Raw genomic sequence first — 26,798 nt, 5'->3', positions numbered from 1 at the left:
TTCATTTTGGTCCCAGAATAATTCATTTTATTAAATGCAGACTGAACAAACAAACAACCATTCAAAAGTTTGAACAAAACTGTCATGCGTCCTTTAAATATATAGATATCCGGACAAATTAGCAAAGCATCTACTTTATCTTTATACTATTATACTTATATATGAACTAAACAGTCTCTTTTGAGAACATCAACATTTCACAGGTACAAAGGTTAACACAGCAGTATTTGCAGCAAGGCTCTTGGATGTTAGTGTTTTTTTGTCCGGAACGCTGACGGGTCAGTCTCTCTCTATCTCTAGTCTTTTGTTACACAAGGTTAGCACACTGAGATAGTATCTTAGCATCCCTGTCTGCATGCCTCTGCCTGTCTATCTATTCACTCCTGTCCTCCTGCATCCTCTCAGATATCTTCTGTAACTCCATGTCCATAGCTGCTATGTTCTCCAGCTCATTCTCCTGAAAACACAACATACACACACAGAGAGAGAGCGTTATTACTGCTAAATACACTGAACAAAAACATAAACGCAACATGTGAAGTGTTAGTCCCATGTTTCATGAGTTGAAAGAAAAGATCCCAGAAATGTTCCATATGCACAAAAAGCGAAGCTCTCAAATTTCCTGCACAAATGTGTTTACATCCCTGTTAGTGAGCATTTATCCTTTGCCAGGATAATCCATCCACCTGACAGGTGTGGCATATCAAGAAGCTGATTAAACAGCATGATCACTACACAGGTGCACCTTATGCTGGGGACAATAAAAGGACACTCTAAAATGTGCAGTTTTGTCACACAACACAATGCCACAGATGTCTCAAGTTTTGAGGGAGCATGCAATTGGCATGCCGACTGCAGGAATGTCCACCAGAGCTGTTGCCAGAGAATTATATGTTAATTTCTCTACCATAAGCCGTTTGAGAGAATTCGGCAGTAGGTCCAACCGGCCTCACAACCGTAACCACCTCCAGCCAAGGACCTCCACATCCGGCTTCTTCACCTGTGGGATCGTGTGAGACCAGCTACCTGGACAGCTGATGAAACTGGGTTTGCACAACCAAAGAATTTCTGCACAAACTGTCAGAAAATCGTCTCAGGGAAGCTCATCTGTGTGCTTGTTGTCCTCACCAGGGTCTTGACCTGACTGCAGTACGGCGTCCTAACCCACTAGTGGGCAAATGCTGACCTTTGATGGCCACTGGCACGCTGGAGAAGTGTGCTCTTCACGGATGAATCCCGGTTTCAACTTTACCAGGCAGATGGCATGACGTTGTGTGGGAAATGTTTTCTAATGTCAATGTTGTGAACAGAGTACCCCATGGTGGTGGTGGGGTTATGGTATGGGCAGGCAGGCATAAAACTACGGACATGAACATAGAGATACCTTGACGAGATCCTGAGGTCCATTGTCGTGCCATTCATCTGTCGCCATCACCTCATGTTTCAGCATAATAATGCACATCCCCATGTCACAAGGATCTGTACACAATTCCTGGAAGCTGAAAATGTCCCAGTTCTTCCATGGCCTGCATAATCACCAGACATGTCACCCATGGAGCAGGTTTGGGATGCTCTGGATCAACCTGTACGACGGCGTGGTCCAGTTCCCGCCAATATCCAGCAACTTCACACAGCCATTGAAGAGGAGTGGGACAACATTCCACGCACCACAATCAACAGCCTGTTCAACTATGTGAAGGAGATGTGTTATGCTGCATGAGGCAAATGGTGGTCACAACAGATACTGACTGGTTTTCTGATCCAGGCCTATCTTTTTTTAAGGTCTCTGACCAACAGATGCATATCTGTATTCCCAGTCATCTAAATCCATAGATTAGGGACACATTTATTTATTTCAATTGACTGATTCCGTTATATGAATTGTAACTCAGTAAAATCTTTGAAATTGTTAATGTTGCATTTCTATTTTTGTTCAGTGTAGCTTAATGTTGGCCTCCATCCAAGGAAGAAAGAACATATAGGCATTTATTCTGTAAAAGTGCAAAGCCTTTCAATTAAACCCCTTGCTCCTGGAACTCTCCCCTTAATTAGCCACTGCTTTCCCTGGATTTTAATACAGTCAATAGTGTAGATATTCCCACTACCGGAGTCCCATTGTAGGGGATGCTGCTGCAGTGTAGTCTGAAGACTGTCTGGATGAAAAATAATACCAACATCCATTCTCCCCCCTCCCCATTGTATTTCCTCGCTCCAGAGCAGGTGGTGTGATAGAGAGTTTATACCCGGGCCGACCACTATCGGCTCTAATAGGGGTGGGTTGTGAGGGGATGCAATAACTTAGGTTTTGGTGCAATCGCTGCTGCTGCCATGAAAACCATGGAGCAAACCATGGAGCAGCCTTTTTCTCTGCAGCTAGATGCACATTTTCTAAACGTGTGGTTTTATTACTTTCAGATTAATCCAACAGTGCAGAGGACACCATTTCTTTCAGGGACACACATCTCTTGTTTATCCTACTATCATCACAGTGAAGACAGTGCCAAAGAACAATGTTGCAGAATAATATATTCATTACATTAATTATCTAGGAAGAAATGCCTGGAGTCAAAGGGCTTTTCTCTGTAGGCATTTGTACCTGCGCTCATTCACACACAGGCTGTTTCCATTCCAGAATATCAAGGCTCATTTTGAGTTGTGAAGCCTCAACCCGAGCCAGGTCTCCTAGAGATAAACATATGGCTTCTGCATGTTTATGTAACCAGGGTAGAGTCTCTTCCCACAGCAGACTACAGAGAGGTTAGAGTCTCTTCCCACAGCAGACTACAGAGTGGTTAGAGTCTCTTCCCACAGCAGACTACAGAGAGGTTAGAGTCTCTTCCCACAGCAGACTACAGAGAGGTTAGAGTCTCTTCCCACAGCAGACTACAGAGAGGTTAGAGTCTCTTCCCACAGCAGACTACAGAGAGGTTAGAGTCTCTTCCCACAGCAGACTACAGAGTGGTTAGAGTCTCTTCCCACAGCAGACTACAGAGTGGTTAGAGTCTCTTCCCACAGCAGACTACAGAGAGGTTAGAGTCTCTTCCCACAGCAGACTACAGAGAGGTTAGAGTCTCTTCCCACAGCAGACTACAGAGAGGTTAGAGTCTCTTCCCACAGCAGACTACAGAGAGGTTAGAGTCTCTTCCCACAGCAGACTACAGAGAGGTTAGAGTCTCTTCCCACAGCAGACTACAGAGAGGTTAGAGTCTCTTCCCACAGCAGACTACAGAGAGGTTAGAGTCTCTTCCCACAGCAGACTACAGAGTGGTTAGAGTCTCTTCCCACAGCAGACTACAGAGAGGTTAGAGTCTCTTCCCACAGCAGACTACAGAGTGGTTAGAGTCTCTTCCCACAGCAGACTACAGAGTGGTTAGAGTCTCTTCCCACAGCAGACTACAGAGTGGTTAGAGTCTCTTCCCACAGCAGACTACAGAGTGGTTAGAGTCTCTTCCCACAGCAGACTACAGAGTGGTTAGAGTCTCTTCCCACAGCAGACTACAGAGAGGTTAGAGTCTCTTCCCACAGCAGACTACAGAGTGGTTAGAGTCTCTTCCCACAGCAGACTACAGAGAGGTTAGAGTCTCTTCCCACAGCAGACTACAGAGAGGTTAGAGTCTCTTCCCATAGCAGACTACAGAGAGGTTAGAGTCTCTTCCCACAGCAGACTACAGAGAGGTTAGAGTCTCTTCCCATAGCAGACTACAGAGAGGTTAGAGTCTCTTCCCATAGCAGAGTACAGAGAGGTTAGAGTCTCTTCCCACAGCAGACTACAGAGAGGTTAGAGTCTCTTCCCACAGCAGACTACAGAGTGGTTAGAGTCTCTTCCCACAGCAGACTACAGAGAGGTTAGAGTCTCTTCCCACAGCAGACTACAGAGTGGTTAGAGTCTCTTCCCACAGCAGACTACAGAGAGGTTAGAGTCTCTTCCCACAGCAGACTACAGAGAGGTTAGAGTCTCTTCCCACAGCAGACTACAGAGAGGTTAGAGTCTCTTCCCACAGCAGACTACAGAGAGGTTAGAGTCTCTTCCCACAGCAGAGCAGACTACAGAGTGGTTAGAGTCTCTTCCCACAGCAGACTACAGAGAGGTTAGAGTCTCTTCCCACAGCAGACTACAGAGAGGTTAGAGTCTCTTCCCAGCAGCAGAGTCTCTTAGCAGACTACAGAGAGGTTAGAGTCTCTTCCCACAGCAGACTACAGAGAGGTTAGAGTCTCTTCCCACAGCAGACTACAGAGAGGTTAGAGTCTCTTCCCACAGCAGACTACAGAGAGGTTAGAGTCTCTTCCCACAGCAGACTACAGAGAGGTTAGAGTCTCTTCCCACAGCAGACTACAGAGAGGTTAGAGTCTCTTCCCACAGCAGACTACAGAGTGGTTAGAGTCTCTTCCCACAGCAGACTACAGAGAGGTTAGAGTCTCTTCCCACAGCAGACTACAGAGAGGTTAGAGTCTCTTCCCACAGCAGACTACAGAGTGGTTAGAGTCTCTTCCCACAGCAGACTACAGAGTGGTTAGAGTCTCTTCCCACAGCAGACTACAGAGTGGTTAGAGTCTCTTCCCACAGCAGACTACAGAGTGGTTAGAGTCTCTTCCCACAGCAGACTACAGAGTGGTTAGAGTCTCTTCCCACAGCAGACTACAGAGAGGTTAGAGTCTCTTCCCACAGCAGACTACAGAGTGGTTAGAGTCTCTTCCCACAGCAGACTACAGAGAGGTTAGAGTCTCTTCCCATAGCAGACTACAGAGAGGTTAGAGTCTCTTCCCACAGCAGACTACAGAGAGGTTAGAGTCTCTTCCCACAGCAGACTACAGAGAGGTTAGAGTCTCTTCCCACAGCAGACTACAGAGAGGTTAGAGTCTCTTCCCACAGCAGACTACAGAGAGGTTAGAGTCTCTTCCCATAGCAGACTACAGAGAGGTTAGAGTCTCTTCCCATAGCAGACTACAGAGAGGTTAGAGTCTCTTCCCACAGCAGACTACAGAGAGGTTAGAGTCTCTTCCCACAGCAGACTACAGAGAGGTTAGAGTCTCTTCCCACAGCAGACTACAGAGTGGTTAGAGTCTCTTCCCACAGCAGACTACAGAGAGGTTAGAGTCTCTTCCCATAGCAGACTACAGAGAGGTTAGAGTCTCTTCCCTAGCAGAGAGAGGTTAGAGTCTCTTCCCACAGCAGACTACAGAGAGGTTAGAGTCTCTTCCCACAGCAGACTACAGAGAGGTTAGAGTCTCTTCCCACAGCAGACTACAGAGAGGTTAGAGTCTCTTCCCAGCAGCAGACTACAGAGAGGTTAGAGTCTCTTCCCACAGCAGACTACAGAGTGGTTAGAGTCTCTTCCCACAGCAGACTACAGAGAGGTTAGAGTCTCTTCCCACAGCAGACTACAGAGGGGTTAGAGTCTCTTCCTATAGCAGACTACAGAGAGGTTAGAGTCTCTTCCCACAGCAGACTACAGAGAGGTTAGAGTCTCTTCCCACAGCAGACTACAGAGAGGTTAGAGTCTCTTCCCACAGCAGACTACAGAGAGGTTAGAGTCTCTTCCCACAGCAGACTACAGAGAGGTTAGAGTCTCTTCCCACAGCAGACTACAGAGAGTTTAGAGTCTCTTCCTACAGCAGACTACAGAGAGGTTAGAGTCTCTTCCCACAGCAGACTACAGAGAGGTTAGAGTCTCTTCCCACAGCAGACTACAGAGTGGTTAGAGTCTCTTCCCACAGCAGACTACAGAGTTAGGTCTCTTAGAGTCTCTTCCCACAGCAGACTACAGAGTGGTTAGAGTCTCTTCCCACAGCAGACTACAGAGTGGTTAGAGTCTCTTCCCACAGCAGACTACAGAGTGGTTAGAGTCTCTTCCCACAGCAGACTACAGAGAGGTTAGAGTCTCTTCCCACAGCAGACTACAGAGTGGTTAGAGTCTCTTCCCACAGCAGACTACAGAGAGGTTAGAGTCTCTTCCCATAGCAGACTACAGAGAGGTTAGAGTCTCTTCCCATAGCAGACTACAGAGAGGTTAGAGTCTCTTCCCACAGCAGACTACAGAGAGGTTAGAGTCTCTTCCCACAGCAGACTACAGAGTGGTTAGAGTCTCTTCCCACAGCAGACTACAGAGAGGTTAGAGTCTCTTCCCACAGCAGACTACAGAGTGGTTAGAGTCTCTTCCCACAGCAGACTACAGAGAGGTTAGAGTCTCTTCCCACAGCAGACTACAGAGAGGTTAGAGTCTCTTCCCAGCAGACTACAGCAGACTACAGAGAGGTTAGTCTCTTCCCACAGCAGACTACAGAGAGGTTAGAGTCTCAGCAGACTACAGAGAGGTTAGAGTCTCTTCCCATAGCAGACTACAGAGAGGTTAGAGTCTCTTCCCATAGCAGACTACAGAGAGGTTAGAGTCTCTTCCCACAGCAGACTACAGAGAGGTTAGAGTCTCTTCCCACAGCAGACTACAGAGAGGTTAGAGTCTCTTCCCACAGCAGACTACAGAGTGGTTAGAGTCTCTTCCCACAGCAGACTACAGAGAGGTTAGAGTCTCTTCCCACAGCAGACTACAGAGAGGTTAGAGTCTCTTCCCACAGCAGACTACAGAGAGGTTAGAGTCTCTTCCCACAGCAGACAACAGAGAGGTTAGAGTCTCTTCCCACAGCAGACTACAGAGAGTCTCTTGGTTAGAGTCTCTTCCCACAGCAGACTACAGAGTGGTTAGAGTCTCTTCCCACAGCAGACTACAGAGAGGTTAGAGTCTCTTCCCACAGCAGACTACAGAGAGGTTAGAGTCTCTTCCCACAGCAGACTACAGAGAGGTTAGTCTCTTCCCACAGCAGACTACAGAGAGGTTAGAGTCTCTTCCCATAGCAGACTACAGAGAGGTTAGAGTCTCTTCCCATAGCAGACTACAGAGAGGTTAGAGTCTCTTCCCATAGCAGACTACAGAGAGGTTAGAGTCTCTTCCCACAGCAGACTACAGAGAGGTTAGAGTCTCTTCCCACAGCAGACTACAGAGTGGTTAGAGTCTCTTCCCACAGTAGACTACAGAGTGGTTAGAGTCTCTTCCCACAGCAGACTACAGAGTGGTTAGAGTCTCTTCCCACAGCAGACTACAGAGTGGTTAGAGTCTCTTCCCACAGCAGACTACAGAGTGGTTAGAGTCTCTTCCCACAGCAGACTACAGAGTGGTTAGAGTCTCTTCCCACAGCAGACTACAGAGTGGTTAGAGTCTCTTCCCACAGCAGACTACAGAGTGGTTAGAGTCTCTTCCCACAGCAGACTACAGAGTGGTTAGAGTCTCTTCCCACAGCAGACTACAGAGAGGTTAGAGTCTCTTCCCATAGCAGACTACAGAGAGGTTAGAGTCTCTTCCCAGCAGCAGGACTCCCACAGCACAGAGAGGTTAGAGTCTCTTCCCATAGCAGACTACAGAGAGGTTAGAGTCTCTTCCCACAGCAGACTACAGAGAGGTTAGAGTCTCTTCCCACAGCAGACTACAGAGAGGTTAGTCTCTTCCCACAGCAGACTACAGAGTGGTTAGAGTCTCTTCCCACAGCAGACTACAGAGAGGTTAGAGTCTCTTCCCACAGCAGACTACAGAGTGGTTAGAGTCTCTTCCCACAGCAGACTACAGAGAGACTACAGAGAGGTTAGAGTCTCTTCCCATAGCAGACTACAGAGAGGTTAGAGTCTCTTTAGCAGACAGTCTCTTCCCACAGCAGACTACAGAGAGGTTAGAGTCTCTTCCCATAGCAGACTACAGAGAGGTTAGAGTCTCTTCCCATAGCAGAGTACAGAGAGGTTAGAGTCTCTTCCCACAGCAGACTACAGAGAGGTTAGAGTCTCTTCCCACAGCAGACTACAGAGTGGTTAGAGTCTCTTCCCACAGCAGACTACAGAGAGGTTAGAGTCTCTTCCCACAGCAGACTACAGAGGGGTTAGAGTCTCTTCCTATAGCAGACTACAGAGAGGTTAGAGTCTCTTCCCACAGCAGACTACAGAGAGGTTAGAGTCTCTTCCCACAGCAGACTACAGAGAGGTTAGAGTCTCTTCCCACAGCAGACTACAGAGAGGTTAGAGTCTCTTCCCACAGCAGACTACAGAGAGGTTAGAGTCTCTTCCCACAGCAGACTACAGAGAGGTTAGAGTCTCTTCCTATAGCAGACTACAGAGAGGTTAGAGTCTCTTCCCACAGCAGACTACAGAGAGGTTAGAGTCTCTTCCCACAGCAGACTACAGAGAGGTTAGAGTCTCTTCCCACAGCAGACTACAGAGTGGTTAGAGTCTCTTCCCACAGCAGACTACAGAGAGGTTAGAGTCTCTTCCCACAGCAGACTACAGAGGGGTTAGAGTCTCTTCCTATAGCAGACTACAGAGAGGTTAGAGTCTCTTCCCACAGCAGACTACAGAGAGGTTAGAGTCTCTTCCCACAGCAGACTACAGAGAGGTTAGAGTCTCTTCCCACAGCAGACTACAGAGAGGTTAGAGTCTCTTCCCACAGCAGAGTCTCTTCCCACACAGACTACAGAGAGTTAGAGTCTCTTCCCCAGCAGACTACAGAGGTTAGAGTCTCTTCCCACAGCAGACTACAGAGAGTTTAGAGTCTCTTCCTATAGCAGACTACAGAGAGGTTAGAGTCTCTTCCCACAGCAGACTACAGAGAGGTTAGAGTCTCTTCCCACAGCAGACTACAGAGAGGTTAGAGTCTCTTCCCACAGCAGACTACAGAGAGGTTAGAGTCTCTTCCCATAGCAGACTACAGAGAGGTTAGAGTCTCTTCCCACAGCAGACTACAGAGAGGTTAGAGTCTCTTCTCACAGCAGACTACAGAGAGGTTAGTCTCTTCCCACAGCAGACTACAGAGAGGTTAGAGTCTCTTCCCACAGCAGACTACAGAGGGGTTAGAGTCTCTTCCTATAACAGACTACAGAGAGGTTAGAGTCTCTTCCCATAGCAGACTACAGAGAGGTTAGAGTCTCTTCTCACAGCAGACTACAGAGAGGTTAGTCTCTTCCCACAGCAGACTACAGAGAGGTTAGAGTCTCTTCCCATAGCAGACTACAGAGAGGTTAGAGTCTCTTCTCACAGCAGACTACAGAGAGGTTAGTCTCTTCCCACAGCAGACTACAGAGAGGTTGGAGTCTCTTCCCACAGCAGACTACAGAGAGGTTAGAGTCTCTTCCTATAACAGACTACAGAGAGGTTAGAGTCTCTTCTCACAGCAGACTACAGAGAGGTTAGTCTCTTCCCACAGCAGACTACAGAGAGGTTAGAGTCTCTTCCTATAACAGACTACAGAGAGGTTAGTCTCTTCTCACAGCAGACTACAGAGAGGTTAGAGTCTCTTCCCACAGCAGACTACAGAGAGGTTAGAGTCTCTTCCCACAGCAGACTACAGAGTGGTTAGAGTCTCTTCCCACAGCAGACTACAGAGAGGTTAGAGTCTCTTCCCATAGCAGACTACAGAGAGGTTAGAGTCTCTTCCCATAGCAGACTACAGAGAGGTTAGAGTCTCTTCCCACAGCAGACTACAGAGTGGTTAGAATCTCTTCCCAGCAGACAGTTAGAGTCTCTTCCACAGCAGACTACAGAGAGGTTAGAGTCTCTTCCCACAGCAGACTACAGAGTGGTCTCTTAGAATCTCTTCCCACAGCAGACTACAGAGAGGTTAGAGTCTCTTCCCACAGCAGACTACAGAGAGGTTAGAAGTCTCTTCCTATAACAGACTACAGAGAGGTTAGAGTCTCTTCCCACAGCAGACTACAGAGAGGTTAGTCTCTTCCTATAACAGACTACAGAGAGGTTAGAGTCTCTTCCCACAGCAGACTACAGAGAGGTTAGAGTCTCTTCCTATAGTAGACTACAGAGAGGTTAGAGTCTCTTCCCACAGCAGACTACAGAGTGGTTAGAGTCTCTTCCCACAGCAGACTACAGAGAGGTTAGAGTCTCTTCCCACAGCAGACTACAGAGTGGTTAGAGTCTCTTCCCACAGCAGACTACAGAGAGGTTAGTCTCTTCCCACAGCAGACTACAGAGAGGTTAGAGTCTCTTCCCACAGCAGACTACAGAGTGGTTAGAGTCTCTTCCCATAGCAGACTACAGAGAGGTTAGAGTCTCTTCCCATAGCAGACTACAGAGAGGTTAGAGTCTCTTCCCACAGCAGACTACAGAGAGGTTAGAGTCTCTTCCCACAGCAGACTACAGAGAGGTTAGAGTCTCTTCCCACAGCAGACTACAGACTGGTTAGAGTCTCTTCCCACAGCAGACTACAGAGTGGTTAGAGTCTCTTCCCACAGCAGACTACAGAGTGGTGGAGAGTCTCTTTAGCAGACTACAGAGAGGTTAGAGTCTCTTCCCATAGCAGACTACAGAGAGGTTAGAGTCTCTTCCCACAGCAGACTACAGAGTGGTTAGAGTCTCTTCCCATAGCAGACTACAGAGAGGTTAGAGTCTCTTCCCACAGCAGACTACAGAGTGGTTAGAATCTCTTCCCACAGCAGACTACAGAGAGGTTAGAGTCTCTTCCCACAGCAGACTACAGAGTGGTTAGAATCTCTTCCCACAGCAGACTACAGAGAGGTTAGAGTCTCTTCCCACAGCAGACTACAGAGAGGTTAGAATCTCTTCCTATAACAGACTACAGAGAGGTTAGAGTCTCTTCCCACAGCAGACTACAGAGAGGTTAGTCTCTTCCTATAACAGACTACAGAGAGGTTAGAGTCTCTTCCCACAGCAGACTACAGAGAGGTTAGAGTCTCTTCCTATAGTAGACTACAGAGAGGTTAGAGTCTCTTCCCACAGCAGACTACAGAGTGGTTAGAGTCTCTTCCCACAGCAGACTACAGAGAGGTTAGAGTCTCTTCCCACAGCAGACTACAGAGTGGTTAGAGTCTCTTTCCACAGCAGACTACAGAGTGGTTAGAGTCTCTTCCCACAGCAGACTACAGAGTGGTTATAGTCTCTTCCCACAGCAGACTACAGAGAGGGCAACATCCAATATTGGACTGGTTCATAATTTTCATTGCGTGAAAAAGGTTTTCTTACTTCAATATAAAGCAGGATTGTGGTGTCTAAGAGCATGAAACATCCAAAACCTTCTGATATGTCATCTTTCAAGATATATTTTCTGAGAAGTTGAAGAGGAGGCTTATGAAAAGGTAATTCACCATTGAATTGTTCTGTCTCATGTTTCATAAAGGTTATTTGTGATGTTCAAATGTTACCTCCTCTGGGGTTAGAGATACGCTCCTCTTCTTTTCCTCGTCTGCCAGCTCTGATTGGCTGGCCAGCTGGTGATTCTTATAGGACAGCAACTTCGCCAGTTCCTCCATCTTATCCAATCAAATCACATCACACTTTAGTGTATTAAAACATTTCTGTACAATTAAAAATCTAATTGGAAACAATTGATAAGCATAATGATAGATTAATATAGATCCCACTTTAAATGACGTGCAGCTTATAAAGGCTTCATAAAGCCTTCACGAACACTACATACATGTGCCACAAATCACTCATCTATAACTGTATGTCATGCTCTATAAAGGGTTCATAAATGTGGCATAACTGTGTGACATAACCCCCTATGTCAAATATGACATAAACCTGTGCTTTACAAAAGGTGCCATAAGCATTGCTTAATAAAGGCTTTATAAATCATATTAAACTGAGGCTTCACAAAGCATTTATAACCATCTCGGTAGAGTATTGCAATGCCAGGATAGTGGGTTCGATTCCCGGGACCACCCATACATAAAAATGTATGCACGTATGACTAAGTCTCTTTGGATAAAAGCTTAAATGTTCTATTACTCTAAAACAATTGTAGGATATGGCCCAACCTATTTCCCTAATGAAGGTTTATGTGTTGGTCCACTAGACCTCTGTGTATTTGGACAGAGAGTCTTGGAAGGAGATGAGGTGTAATGTGACTAACATGACTTCTTCAAGCACAACATGTCACCCTATATAAAGCAAATGTTAATATCACATTTGACATAGTGGGTTATGTCACATTTGACATGGGTGATTATGTTACACAGTTATGCCACTTGTATTAACCCTTTATAAAGCATGACATACAGTTAGAGATGCTGTGTGACACATTTATCTAGCGCTTATAAAGGCATTGTGAAGGCTTTATGAAGCCTTTTATGGACTGAACATCATTTAACGTGGAACCTTAATATATAAATTAAAGAATAATAAAAGTGATTGAAAAAAATAATTAAAATAGCTCAAACTATACAAACTAATACAGCAGTAGTCCAGTCTAAAAATGTAGGTTGTACATAGAAACCTTATGCAATGGTGTGTGTGGGTCTATGCTTCTCTTCCACCAGGCGGGGTGGTAGTATTCTCTGTAAGCCCAGGGAGAACGTTTCTCATACACCTCACCCTCCCCCAGGAGACGACTCTTCTCTGCCAAGTACCTGTCACACAAACCCCAGCTCAACCTATATACTCAGTGTTTCCCGGACACAGATTAAGCCTAGTCCTTGGTCTCAAAAGCATCTGTCTAAAATGTCCTTTAGTAAAAATTGTTATGGTTGAAGATTTATAGCCTGGAAAAAATATGAATATGTAGATACACACCTCAGAGCCTCCTGCCTATCCCTCTGTCTCTCGTCCTCCTCGGCATCTCCATGCCTCTTTTCCTCCTCGTGTTCGTCCGAATCGCCCCTTCGTTCCTCGTCTTCCTCCTCTGAGGAATCCCCATTGCGTTTGTGATGCTTCTTGTGGTGGTACCTGTGAGTTGGTTTCCAAATCCTCTTTTCTCTCTCATCCTCATCTCTCATCATATCCTCATCTCTCTTCTCCTTTCCATCACCCAGACTCCAGGACTCTTGGCTGCGTTCTTCATCTGGCTCCTCTCTCCCTTCTTCTGAAAGCTCCTCATCACGTTTGTGGTGTTTTTTGTGGTGGTATCTGTGTGTGGGCTTCCAGATTCTCTTCTCTCTATCCTCTCCCTCCTCTTCCTCTGACTCTTCTGATCTCTTCTCCTCTGATTCCTCGTCCGATGAGTCAGCACCTCGTTTGTGGTGTTTCTTGTGGTGATATCTGTGTGTGGGTTTCCAAATTCTCTTATCTTTCTCCTCCTCCTCTTCCTCTGAAGGATCTTCACTGCGTTTGTGGTGCTTCTTGTGGTGGTACCGATGGGTGGGTTTCCAGATCCTCTTCTTTCTTTCCTCATCATCCTCCTCTCTCTTTTCTTTCTCATCGCCCAGACTCCAGGACTCTTGACTGCGCTCTTCGTCTTCTTCATCTCGTTTGTGGTGTTTCTTTGGGGTGTACCGATAGGTAGGCCTATATCTCTTCTCCTTCTCATCGCCCAGGCTCCAGGATTCCTGACTACGTTCTTCTTCTGGCTCTTCTCTCTCTTCCTCTAAACCCTCTTCATCTCGTTTGTGGTGTTTCTTTGGGGTGTACCGATAGGTAGGCCTATATCTCTTCTCCTTCTCATCGCCCAGGCTCCAGGATTCCTGACTACGTTCTTCTTCTGGCTCTTCTCTCTCTTCCTCTAAACCCTCTTCATCTCGTTTGTGGTGTTTCTTTGGGGTGTACCGATAGGTAGGCCTATATCTCTTCTCCTTCTCATCGCCCAGGCTCCAGGATTCCTGACTACGTTCCTCTTCTGGCTCTTCTCTCTCTTCCTCTAAACCCTCTTCGTCTCGTTTGTGGTGTTTCTTTGGGGTGTACCGATAGGTAGGCCTATATCTCTTCTCCTTCTCATCGCCCAGGCTCCAGGATTCCTGACTACGTTCTTCTTCTGGCTCTTCTCTCTCTTCCTCTAAACCCTCTTCGTCTCGTTTGTGGTGTTTCTTTGGGGTGTACCGATAGGTAGGCCTATATCTCTTCTCCTTCTCATCGCCCAGGCTCCAGGATTCCTGACTACGTTCTTCTTCTGGCTCTTCTCTCTCTTCCTCTAAACCCTCTTCGTCTCGTTTGTGGTGTTTCTTTGGGGTGTACCGATAGGTAGGCCTATATCTCTTCTCCTTCTCATCGCCCAGGCTCCAGGATTCCTGACTACGTTCTTCGTCTGGCTCTTCTCTCACTTCTTCAGAAACCTCCTCATCACGTTTGTGATTGGGTTTCTTATGATGATACCTGTGCGTTGGTTTCCAAATCCTTTTCTCTTTCTCGTAGTTGAGGTCCCATGACTCCTGGCTGCGATCTTCGTCCTCCGGTGTCTCCCTCTTCTCCTCCACAGACTTCAGGAGGGCCTCGATGTCTTTCACGTCGGCCCCTGGTGCCTCAGGCTCAGGTTCATGTTCTTTGCCCTCCTCTTCATTAGTCAGCACCTCATCACTTTTCTTCTCTGCAGGAGCAGCATGTTGGGCACCTGTAGAGGGGGTGGACAATATCCACAATGTTTACTACTTTATCCTTGTCTCATGTTGTCCAACTCAAGCCCAACTCTGCAAGTTCCCCCTCAATTCAAACATTACAGAGACAGAAGAGCTACTCGGAGGCAATGGCACTTTTTTTACAGCACTGCACTGACACCTGATTCAACTAATCAGCTACTCATAGACCCTTGATTAGTTCATTTTGGTGACCATTGTAAAATGGCTCTCAACAATATATGAGGAAAGCATTATCTGTCTCCCATAGTAGCATATTTAAATTCAGCTAAGTAGAATTTCCATCAATAAAGAAGCAAATGCTAATTTAGGTGTCTCTACTCATCTCCTCAGTTGGTTGCCAGGTTGTAGCTCTATAGCTCTGGTCTCTGTGTCAGCCGAAGGCCCACTAGGTCCTATGAGCTACAGCAGTAACCCTGTGTAATATTACTGTCAAGCAAAAGGGTCCACTCCCGTCAAAATATGTCCACACAGGAATACAGCATTAAGCAGACCGATAAGCAGATCACCTGCCTTCCAGCCTTTAGGACAATGACTCCCATTGTTAGGGCGGAGACAAGACCATCTCCTCATTATATACAGTACTGGTATCTCTGGTTGTACTCATTCTTTCACCATCTCTTCCTCCAGTCAACACGGGGCTGCATCTCAATAGTCTAAAGTGGCTTTATCTGCTTGTCTCCTTTCCTTCATTTCCATTGACATTACAGAGAAAGACAGGCAAAAGTGATTTATTGGTAGCATCATGGCAGACCAACATTTTACATTTGATTCATTTAGCAGATGCTCTATTGCAAGCAACTTACAATTAGTACATTCATCTTAAAATAGCTAGTTGGGACAACCACATTTTTCCTCGAAAAAATAGCTATCAGCAAAGTCAGTGCTGGTGGAGGGGCGGGGGATGGGTGAGTCAAGTGCACGTGTTAGTTTATGAAAGGCAAGTGCAAGGTTCATTAACTCCAGTCTTGTAAACAAACACTGACATCATATTGCTTTCACCGTTTATGAAATGATATAATGCTATATTTTTAAAATCCTTCCTATCTGCTGCCTTTGAAATACAACAATTAGTCATGTAAAATGACTTGCCTGCTTTGAGAATATCTTTACATTCCTGATCCAGAGGGTGAGAGTCAGGTTTGGTCAACGCCTTGGACAGGACCTCAACCAAGCACCGTGTTACCTGGAAAACAGTAACAAGCAACCTGTCACGACTCATTAAAGCATACAGTGCAATTTCCCTCATATAATAATGCTATTTATTTTTAATCAGAGTTATCCAACATGAGACGAAAAACATTTCGCGTACCACATCCTCTCGCTGTTGTTCTTCTCCAACGGGAAGTGATAGATTTTCTGTAAATTCGTGAGAAAATGGGTCAGAATGTGGTTCTGTGTTGAAAAAAACTTCTCCATAACTATATGATATTACATTCCATTTAGTTTTGCAAAATAAAGATGTGATATAGATGAGCAATTATAAAAACATTTCTGAAGAAGATTAACAGAGAAAATGCTCCGTACAATGCATGACTGACTACTGCATGCAACTCTCTCAAGCAGTGGCGCTCTCCGTGGTGCTGAAACGCGCTAGAGTACACGCAACACCCTACAGTACACGCACAACGAAACACATTGAATTTACCAATAGCTTACCTGCAAAAAAATACGCAACCACAGCAAAAACAAACACAAGTTTCATCATGGAAGACTTAGATTTTCTCCCCGTAGAAATGACCTAAGAAATAGATAAATAGAGCACAAAGTCTAAACACATCACCACCAAGCCAGCTCCCGTTCTCCATCCGTGTGTGTTGGAGCGGTTGTGTGGGTTGTGCTGCGGTAGCTGGACTCTTGTAGTCTGAGAAGTAGAGGGAGGCACACCATATATCAGGACTGAACTGGAAGACGTGTAGGAGGGATGTGGGCGTCACCTGCGTCTTTATTAGATTAGATCGCAGTCAAAAAGGCAATAGCCTACAGCAAGACGTCAACGGTCGTTTTAATAAAGTTGTTTGAGGAATGCAACAACTGGCACCCCAATTCTAAGCTGTGTCAGTGCATTTACAACAGGCTAGTGGTCAGCAACACAGAATTGGGTGCAAAACAAGACGTTTAATTTCATTAAAGAAAGGTTAAGGCCACAAAATAAAGAAACCATTTCATCTCTCCAGAACATTTCAAAGTGTCATGTAGCTATCAGCAAAGTTAGTATTGCTTTCACAGCTGGGGAAACCACAATAGAATAAATAAATATATGTTCAATATGACACTATCATTTCACAATCCTTATTACATGTGTGCAACGCAGAATCACATATCAAATATATTTACATTTGTTTAACATGTTTTTGGTTACTACATGATTCCATATGTTATTTCATTGTTTTGATGTCCTCACTATAATTCTACAATGTAGAAAATAGTCCAAATAAAGAAAAACCCTGGGATGAGTAGGTGTGTCAACCTTTGACTGGTACTGTAGGTCTTATACATTTCAGAGACACCATGTTCAGTATATAGCCAACCATCTGTGAATAATTCATCAGAACATGCCATTTAAGTAAGCAGTAAAAATTCCATAGGAGACAATAGTGCAGTAGGCAGGGTTTACAATATTGCACACATGTAGCCTAAAGAATGGCAATGGTTACTGAATAGTATTCAACAGCATTTGCTGACACTAAAATAAACAACTCCTAACGTTCACGGTTCACATTGTATGGAATGCCTGTTAACTGAATTCATCTATTGATTTTCTCATATCTCATTCCGTTTCATCTAATATGTATAAATTAGCCGACCAAGCAAACTAGTGCAATTTTTTCACAAATACACAGGAAGTCATGCTCAGGGCTATCAGGAGAGATAATGTTGTGAAAACACCAGCGCATTTAACAGAGAAGCATAAATGATTCAGAGCTGGTTGGCAGTAGAATAAGTGGGGGTTCGTAGTAACACTGTTTTGCTGGATATCTGATGATGATCTCTTGGTTTTCCATAGTTAAAGCCTCCTTTTTGACATATACTAATGGCTCTGCCAAGTCTGAATCTATATGGCACCAATATTACATGTTAAATGAATGTCTAGGGCTTAAGATAGGGGTGAGAAAGAGAGAGAGAGAGTTGGTGAGGGGAGAAAGAGAAAAACACAGAGAGAGAGAGAGAGTTGGTGGGAGAAGAAAGAGAAAAACAGAGAGAGAGAGAGAGAGAGAGAAAGAGAGAGAGAGAGAGCGTTGGTGGGGGAGAAAGAGAAAAACAGAGAGAGAGAGAGTTGGTGGGGGGAGAAAGAGAAAAACAGAGAGAGAGAGAAAGAGAGAGTTGGTGGGAGGAGAAAGAGAAAAACAGAGACAGAGAGAGAGTTGGTGGGAGGAGAAAGAGAAAAACAGAGAGAGAGAGAGAGTTGGTGGGGGAGAAAGAGAAAAACAGAGAGAGAGAGAGAGAGTTGGATGGCAGGAGAAAGAGTAAAACAGAGAGAGAGAGAGTTGGTGGGGGGAGAAAGAGAAAAACAGAGAGAGAAAGAGAGAGAGAGAGAGTTGGTGGGGGAGAAAAAGAAAAACAGAGAGAGAGAGAAAGAGAGAGAGTTGGTGGGGGAGAAAGAGAAAAACAGAGAGAGAGAGAGTTGGTGGGAGGAGAAAGAAAAAAACAGAGAGAGAGAGAAAGAGAGAGAGAGAGAGTTGGTGGGAGGAGAAAGAGAAAAACAGAGAGAGAGAGAGAAAGAGAGAGAGAGAGAGTTGGTGGGGGGAGAAAGAGAAAAACAGAGAGAGGGGGAGAGTTGGTGGGGGAGAAAGAGAAAAACAGAGAGAGAGAAAGAGAGAGTTGGTGGGAGGAGAAAGAGAAAAACAGAGAGAGAGAGTTGGTGGGAGGAGAAAGAGGAAAACAGAGAGAGAGAGTTGGTGGGGGAGAAAGAGAAAAACAGAGAGAGAGAGAAAGAGAGAGAGAGAGAGTTGGTGGGGGGGGAGAAAGAGAAAAACAGAGAGAGAGAGAAAGAGAGAGAGAGAGAGTTGGTGGGGGAGAAAGAGAAAAACAGAGAGAGAAAGAAAGAGAGAGAGTTGGTGGGGGAGAAAAAGAAAAACAGAGAGAGAGAGAGAGAGAGAGAGAGAGAAAGAGAGAAAGAGAGAGAGAGAGTTGGTGGGGGGAGAAAGAGAAAAACAGAGAGAGAGAGAGAGAGAGAAAGTTGGTGGGGGAGAAAGAGAAAAACAGAGCAAGAGAGAGAGTTGGTTGGGGAAGAAAGAGAAAAACAGAGAGATGTATATGAGTGTGAATGAAGTCTATTGCTATGCCTCTAGAGGTTCCCACGCGGGATCTTACCAGCTCAGATGCAATGAATTATAAAGGCATCATGCTCTCCAAAGGCTGTGTGTGTGTGTGCATCCGTGCCTGTGTGTGTGAGTGTGTGTGCACCCACCTCCATGTTAGCATGTTCTCCCCGTTAATACTTCATCCATCCATAAATAGTGAAGGGGGATTGGGACAGGAACCCAAAGCATTCAGACAGGCACTGTCAACAAGCTTCTGAACTGTCCCTGTGTACGGCAACCAACTCTGGCTTTTCATCCCATTAACATGCAAGGACAAAAAGCACCAGGAACAAGAAAGGAACCATGAAAGCCTAATGGAGCTTTGATCGTTGTGCCGACGATACATTACACTTGGCTCATCTCAGACTCAAGAGGGATAAAAAAGATGATGCATCAGGCAACTACAACAATGGAAGAGTCTGTGTAGTGATGTTGGTCAAAAGATACACTGAGTGCACTTTCTGTTGTAATTATTGTGATTGTTCATATAGGCCTTTCAGTTCCCTCAGAGAACATTCACCTTGTTCAGAAAACATTCTGCTCCCTTAGAAAACATCCAGCTCCCTTAGAAAACACTGAGCTCCCTTAGAAAACATTCAGCTCTCTCAGAAAACATGCAGCTCCCTCAGAGAACATTCAGCTCTTTCAGAAAATGTTCTGCTCCCTTAGAAAATATTCTTCTCCCTTAGAAAACATTCAGCTCCCTTAGAAAACCTTCTGCTCCCTTAGAAAACATTCAGCTCCATTAGAAAACATTCTGCTTCCTTAGAAAACATTCTGCTCCCTTAGAAAACATTCTGCTCCCTTAGAAAACATTCAGCTCCCTGAGAAAACATTCTGCTCCCTTAGAAAACATTCAGCTCATTCAGAAAACATTCAGCTCCCTTAGAAAACATTCAGCTCCCTTAGAAAACCTTCTGCTCCCTTAGAAAACATTCAGCTCATTCAGAAAACATTCAGCTCCCTTAGAAAACATTGAGCACCCTCAGAGAACATTCAGCTCATTCAGAAAACATTCTTCACCCTTAGAAAACATTCAGCTCTCTCAGAAAACATTTAGCTCCCTCAGAGAACATTCAGCTCATTCAGAAAACATTCTGCTCCCTTAGCAAACATTCTGCTCCCTTAGAAAACGTCCAGCTCCCTTAGAAAATATTCAGCTCCCTCAGAAAACATTCAGCTACAGTACAAGCACATCTACATTTATCTGAAAATAACCATGGAAGCACCACATTGAGCCTGCAAGGGGGCAAAACTTTGATTAGTACTCCGATCAAATGATTACTTAGAGAACCTATAATTAATCCCTCTGCAATACTAGGGTCTCTTCTCAGATACAGTTGAATCAACAGTTGCTAGAGGATGAGGGGGAGGTGGGGGAGGAGAGAGACTAGGTAGGAGACAAATTGGGAGTAGGGTCATTATGACCTGTGCAGGTGTGATTTCAAAGCTCTCTGATTACTTATGCATTCAGGAAACTGATGATTGGAGCAGGCCGCTTTGTCTCTGTGTCTTTAGTGCTCACTGCTATTGTTTCTCCACTCCCACACCAGATAACTACAATCCCCACGATCCTAGAATCACCATTGTAACTTAGGATGCCTTATCAAGATACTCCACATCAGGACCCATCTGTATGCTAGCAACAGGCCATCAGCAGAGACCAAACTGGTACACATTTACCTCAAGGAGATTCAGATAATAATAATTTTACAGCAGTTGGGAAAAGCTCAATGAATATGTAGGCTAGACTAGACTAGCCGATGCCTGATTACAATAGTTTCTGTTAATTACTAGCTGATCCTTCCATCTCATCTCTGTATCATTCAGTTCTCCTGGTTAGAAATTAGCATTGCCCTTGGAATATATTATGGACAGACACAAATGACTCAAAGAAATGAAACTGCAGAAACCTGATTCTCTTTTGCATTTGAATCACAATCTCTCTCTCTCTCTCTAAATATAAATACTGTTGGAAATGATAATGGCGTATCTGTGACACGCAGTCCTATATGTAGGTCTGTGTGAACCAGAGAAAGCGAGAAGTGCCTATGGTGAGTGAATATGTTTTTTCACGGAATCACTCATTGACAGGGCAATGGGTTCTAATGCAAAGCAGCTTAATCACAACCCCTGGGCCTGGGCAAGAATTGTGAGCCAACTGAAGAAACTCTGCTAACAAGTTCTTTAGGGAGATGAGAATGTGGGGGAAGAAATATATGAATATCAAATTTACAGAACAGAAGAGATAATAGTTCCCTGTAATACTGAAAGTATTTTCTGGGTGAAAATCAAATAGAAAAACAAACTTAGGAAATACACAGTAGATATCACAACACATAATAACCCACTGGGCAAAAACTGGTTGAATCTACATTGTTTCCACGTCATTTTAGATTTAAATAAATCTATGTGATGATGTTAAATCAATGTGGAAAACTGATTGGATTTGCAAAAAGTAATTAAAGTAAGGGAATTATGTCTTTCTTCCACGCAACTTTTAACTATTGGTGTTCAAGTTTGTTCTAAACGAGATGTTGAGCTGGCGTCTGTGCCCAGTGGCAACATCTCTGGTTGCATTCTTCTGATAATGTTATACATATTGTCTCTCCCATATAATGTATGAATCTCTTGTCTTGCACGGTGTTTAACTTACAACATGATTGCAATAGTCTAAAGACTAAAAATATAATTTGTCTCCCTCTATTCTAGTGAAATAGGGTTTGTCTTTAAAGGGGCAATCTGCAAACGATTGGATACGCCACCAGGGAGACCTATTGTGGCCTCCATTGGCTCATTGAAAAACTATCTGCTTTTGCAGATTTCTTTCTAAAGCCAAGTGTAGTGTCACTCCCTGCATATGTACGCAATTCTATGGACATGATTAACACCCTCAAGACAATGCACAATATCAATGGGGAGATGCTTATGGATTGCATTGATGTTGAATCGCTGTATACTAATATCCTCTATCAGGAAGGCCTAGAAGCCATGGTACACTGTCTTAGTCAACGACCCACTGGTACACTGTCTTAGTCAACGACCCACTGGTACACTGTCTTTGTCAACGACCCACTGGTACACTGTCTTAGTCAACGACCCACTAGTACACTGTCTTAGTCAACGACCCACTGGTACACTGTCTTAGTCAACGACCCACTGGCACACTGTCTTAGTCAATGACCCACTGGTACACTGTCTTAGTCAACGACCCACTGGCACACTGTCTTAGTCAACGACCCACTGGTACACTGTCTTAGTCAACGACCCACTGGTACACTGTCTTAGTCAACGACCCACTGGTACACTGTCTTAGTCAACGACCCACTGGTACACTGTCTTAGTCAACGACCCACTGGTACACTGTCTTTGTCAACGACCCACTGGTACACTGTCTTAGTCAACGACCCACTAGTACACTGTCTTAGTCAACGACCCACTGGTACACTGTCTTAGTCAACGACCCACTGGCACACTGTCTTAGTCAACGACCCACTGGTACACTGTCTTAGTCAACGACCCACTGGCACACTGTCTTAGTCAACGACCCACTGGTACACTGTCTTAGTCAACGACCCACTGGTACACTGTCTTAGTCAACGACCCACTGGTACACCGTCTTAGTCAACGACCCACTGGCACACCGTCTTAGTCAACGACCCACTGGTACACTGTCTTAGTCAACGACCCACTGGTACACTGTCTTAGTCAACGACCCACTGGTACACTGTCTTAGTCAACGACCCACTGGTACACTGTCTTAGTCAACGACCCACTGGTACACTGTCTTAGTCAACGACCCACTGGCACACTGTCTTAGTCAACGTCCCACTGGTACACTGTCTTAGTCAACGACTCACTGGCACACTGTCTTAGTCAACGACCCACTGGTACACTGTCTTAGTCAACGACCCACTGGTACACCGTCTTAGTCAACGACCCACTGGTACACTGTCTTAACTGGTACACTGTCTTAGTCAACGACTCACTGGCACACTGTCTTAGTCAACGACCCACTGGTACACTGTCTTAACTGGTACACTGTCTTAGTCAACGACCCACTGGTACACTGTCTTAGTCAACGACCCACTGGTACACTGTCTTAGTCAACGACCCACTGGTACACTGTCTTAGTCAACGACCCACTGGTACACTGTCTTAGTCAACGACCCACTGGTACACTGTCTTAGTCAACGACCCACTGGTACACTGTCTTAGTCAACGACCCACTGGTACACTGTCTTAGTCAACGACCCACTGGTACACTGTCTTAGTCAACGACCCACTGGTACACTGTCTTAGTCAACGACCCACTGGTACACCGTCTTAGTCAACGACCCACTGGTACACTGTCTTAACTGGTACACTGTCTTAGTCAACGACCCACTGGTACACTGTCTTAGTCAACGACCCACTGGTACACTGTCTTAGTCAACGACCCACTGGTACACTGTCTTAGTCAACGACCCACTGGTACACCGTCTTAGTCAACGACCCACTGGCACACTGTCTTAGTCAACGTCCCACTGGCACACTGTCTTAGTCAACGACTCACTGGCACACTGTCTTAGTCAACGACCCACTGGTACACTGTCTTAGTCAACGACCCACTGGCACACTGTCTTAGTCAACGACCCACTGGTACACTGTCTTAGTCAACGACCCACTGGTACACCGTCTTAGTCAACGACCCACTGGCACACTGTCTTAGTCAACGACCCACTGGCACACTGTCTTAGTCAACGACCCACTGGCACACTGTCTTAGTCAACGTCCCACTGGTACACTGTCTTAGTCAACGACTCACTGGCACACTGTCTTAGTCAACGACCCACTGGTACACTGTCTTAGTCAACGACCCACTGGCACACTGTCTTAGTCAACGACCCACTGGTACACTGTCTTAGTCAACGACCCACTGGTACACTGTCTTAGTCAACGACCCACTGGCACACTGTCTTAGTCAACGACCCACTGGTACACTGTCTTAGTCAACGACCCACTGGTACACCGTCTTAGTCAACAACCCACTGGCACACTGTCTTAGTCAACGACCCACTGGTACACTGTCTTAGTCAACGACCCACTGGTACACTGTCTTAGTCAATGACCCACTGGCACACTGTCTTAGTCAACGACCCACTGGCACACTGTCTTAGTCAACGACCCACTGGCACACTGTCTTAGTCAACGACCCACTGGTACACTGTCTTAGTCAACGACCCACTAGCACACTGTCTTAGTCAACGACCCACTGGCACACTGTCTTAGTCAACGACCCACTGGCACACTGTCTTAGTCAACGACCCACTGGTACACTGTCTTAGTCAACGACCCACTGGTACACTGTCTTAGTCAACGACCCACTGGTACACTGTCTTAGTCAACGACCCACTAGCACACTGTCTTAGTCAACGACCCACTGGCACACTGTCTTAGTCAACGACCCACTGGTACACTGTCTTAGTCAACGACCCACTGGCACACTGTCTTAGTCAACGACCCACTGGTACACTGTCTTAGTCAACGACCCACTGGCACACTGTCTTAGTCAACGACCCACTGGTACACTGTCTTAGTCAACGACCCACTGGTACACTGTCTTAGTCAACGTCCCACTGGTACACTGTCTTAGTCTACGACCCACTGGCACACTGTCTTAGTCAACGACCCACTGGTACACTCCCTAGCACTAACTATATTGTTGAACTTACTGAGATTGTTCTGACTAAGAACTTTTTAATGCTTGAAAATGACATATTCGTTCAACAGAAGGGAACTGCTATGGGTAGTAAAATGGAAGTGAATTATGCCAATCTGTATGTGGAGTTGTTTGTGGAGAATGTGATTTTCAGCCCATTCTTGTGTCATATCAAACTCTTCATTGATGACATATTTCTTCTATTGCAGGGCACAGCAGAGAAACGTCATCGATTCCACTCCTTCATCAATACAAGCAGGGAACATTTGAAATTCACCCTGACCTATGATGCTCATGAAACAAGTTTTCTTGACATTTTGATTGAGAGGGAGGGTTGAGAGGGTTTTGAGAGGGTTTGAGAGGGTTTTAGTATGAATCTATACAAGAAGCCGAAGGACAGGAATTCCCTGTTAAGCGGAGACACCTTCCACCCTACACCCCTAAAAAAAGAGCCTCCCCATTAGCCAATACAGTCGCATACGCAGGATTTGTAGTACAAAGAGTGTACACGACAAACAAGCCAACTATCTGGGTGAGCGTTTCAGACAGCGGGGTTATCCAGAGGAATGCTGCATGACACAAGGGAATGTTTAAACAATATGATGACAGCCTTACGCTCAAATCTCCACTCCCTCCTGACCAACGCATTCAATGCTTCCTTCAATACTCCCCACCTGGTAAACACTAAAAAACAATGCTTACAATTACATTGTTTACAAACACAGGAGTAAAACAAAGGTATATTTTGGGTTCTGATTGGTTAGACATTTAAACTAAGCTCATGAGTCAATTCTAAGTTATATTCTTCAAGAATAAAGGGCTATATATAATGCATTGAAAAGTTTTAAAAAATGGATGTAGCAATCACAAATTGCCCTTTTAAGGTATTTGTGAGAGGGTTTTAGATGGAGATACACTATATATACAAAAGTATGTGGACCGGGGCAGTTCTGCCCTGCAAGAGCTGCCCCGGTCAACTGTAAATTCTGTTATTGTAAAGTGGGAACGTCTAGGAGCAACAACGAATCAACAGCAAAGTGGTCGGCCACACAAGCTCATAGAACAGGACTGCCGGGTCTTGAAGAGCGTAGCTCGTAATAATCACCTGTCCTCGGTTGCCACACTTACTACCGAGTTCCAAATTTCCTCTGGAAGCAAGCGTCAGCACAATAACTTTTAGTTGGGAGCTTCATGAAATGGGTTTCCATGGCAGAGCAGTCGCACACGAGCCTAAGTTGACCATGTGTAATGCCAATCGTCGGCTGGAGTGGTGTAAAGCTCTACGCCATTGGAATCTGGAGCAGTGGATGCACCTCCTCTGGAGTGATATATCACGCTTCACCATCTGGCAGTCAGACTGGCGAATCTCGGTTTGGCGGATGCCAGGAGAACGCTAGCTGCCGGAATGTATAGTGCCAACTGTAAAGATTGGTGGAGGAGGAATAATGGTCTGGGGCAGTTGTTCATAGTTTGGGCAAGGCCCCTTAGTTCCATTAAAGGGAAATATTAACGCCACAGCATACAATGGCATTCTAGATGATTCTGTGATTCCAAATTTGTGGCAACAGTTTGGGGAAGTCTCTTTCCTGTTTCAGCATGGCAATGCCCCTGTGCACAAAGCAAGGTCCATACAGAAATGGTTTGTCAAGATCGGTGTGAGTGGCCTGCACAAAGCCTGACCTCAACTCCCTTGAACACCTTTGGGATGAATTCGAACGCCGACTGCGAACCAGGCCTCATTGCCCAACATCAGTGCCCAACCTCACTAATGTTCTTGTGGCTGAATGGAAGCAAGTCCCTGCAGCAATGTTCCAACATCTAGTGGAAAGCCTTCCCAGAAGAGTGGAGGCTTTTATAGCATCAACAGGGGGACCAACTTCATATTAATGTCCATGATTTTGGAATGAGATGTTCGACAAGCAGGTGTCCACATACTTTTGGTCATGTGGTGTACTAATTCATACTTGAAAAGAGTTGAAAAGGAGATAAAAAAATCTAGTGCTGATAACATAATAGAGTGACATAACTAGGACAAATATCAAAGGAAGTGTATTTCTTCATACGTTCCAGGAGCTAATGCATCCTAGTTCAATACTGTATAGTGCTCAATGTTTTCTTTGTCAAAGCTTACAGTAATCCTCTTGGTTAATGCTTGACATCCAATGCAACAAGCCTCGGGGGTATATTCTACACAATTATCTTTCTCTGGCCACTGATCTATTTATATATCTATGCCTCTACCACTTCAAGACAGATACTGCCATTTACCGTAATTACATCGACATGATCATTTCCCCAGGGCAGCATTATAATTATGCTGGCTCCTATGGGTGAACTCATCAGCAGGGAAGCAGAATAGAAGGTCTTTCCATTGTAGTTTCAAACGAAGAGATTATGATAGTGCCTTGAGGACAACAGTAGTTATCATAAGAGTGAGGTCATTCACAAAC

The 26,798-nt window shown here is 45.3% G+C and overlaps 1 protein-coding gene across 1 annotated transcript; it reads right to left on the bottom strand.

The window, feature by feature from the left end:
* chgb (chromogranin B) lies at nt 1–16,213 on the bottom strand. Its single transcript, XM_052523943.1, has 7 exons — nt 16,003–16,213; nt 15,656–15,702; nt 15,436–15,529; nt 12,575–14,321; nt 12,279–12,411; nt 11,203–11,310; nt 1–457 (listed from the first exon to the last, which is right to left on the bottom strand). The coding sequence occupies exons 1-7, from the start codon at nt 16,049–16,051 to the stop codon at nt 374–376; spliced, it is 2,262 nt and encodes a 753-aa protein (XP_052379903.1). The 5' UTR covers nt 16,052–16,213; the 3' UTR covers nt 1–373.
* Between the last annotated feature and the right edge of the window lie 10,585 nt (nt 16,214–26,798).

Source organism: Oncorhynchus keta, chromosome 8, assembly GCF_023373465.1.
Source record: "Oncorhynchus keta strain PuntledgeMale-10-30-2019 chromosome 8, Oket_V2, whole genome shotgun sequence".
NCBI classification, from domain to species: domain Eukaryota; kingdom Metazoa; phylum Chordata; class Actinopteri; order Salmoniformes; family Salmonidae; genus Oncorhynchus; species Oncorhynchus keta.
Note: the sequence above shows the minus strand (reverse complement) of the source record. Positions and strands in the feature narration are given on the sequence as shown.

Bases quoted from the DNA above. Each gene is read 5' to 3' on its own strand.
- chgb (XM_052523943.1), bottom strand. From the start codon at position 16,051: ATGATGAAACTTGTGTTTGTTTTTGCTGTGGTTGCGTATTTTTTTGCA. The intron at 15,530-15,655 runs GTACGCGAAATG...ACTGTTTTCCAG, and splicing joins AACAACAGCGAGAGGATGTG to GTAACACGGTGCTTGGTTGA. The intron at 458-11,202 runs GTAACATTTGAA...TTGTGTTTTCAG, and splicing joins TATCTCTAACCCCAGAGGAG to GAGAATGAGCTGGAGAACAT.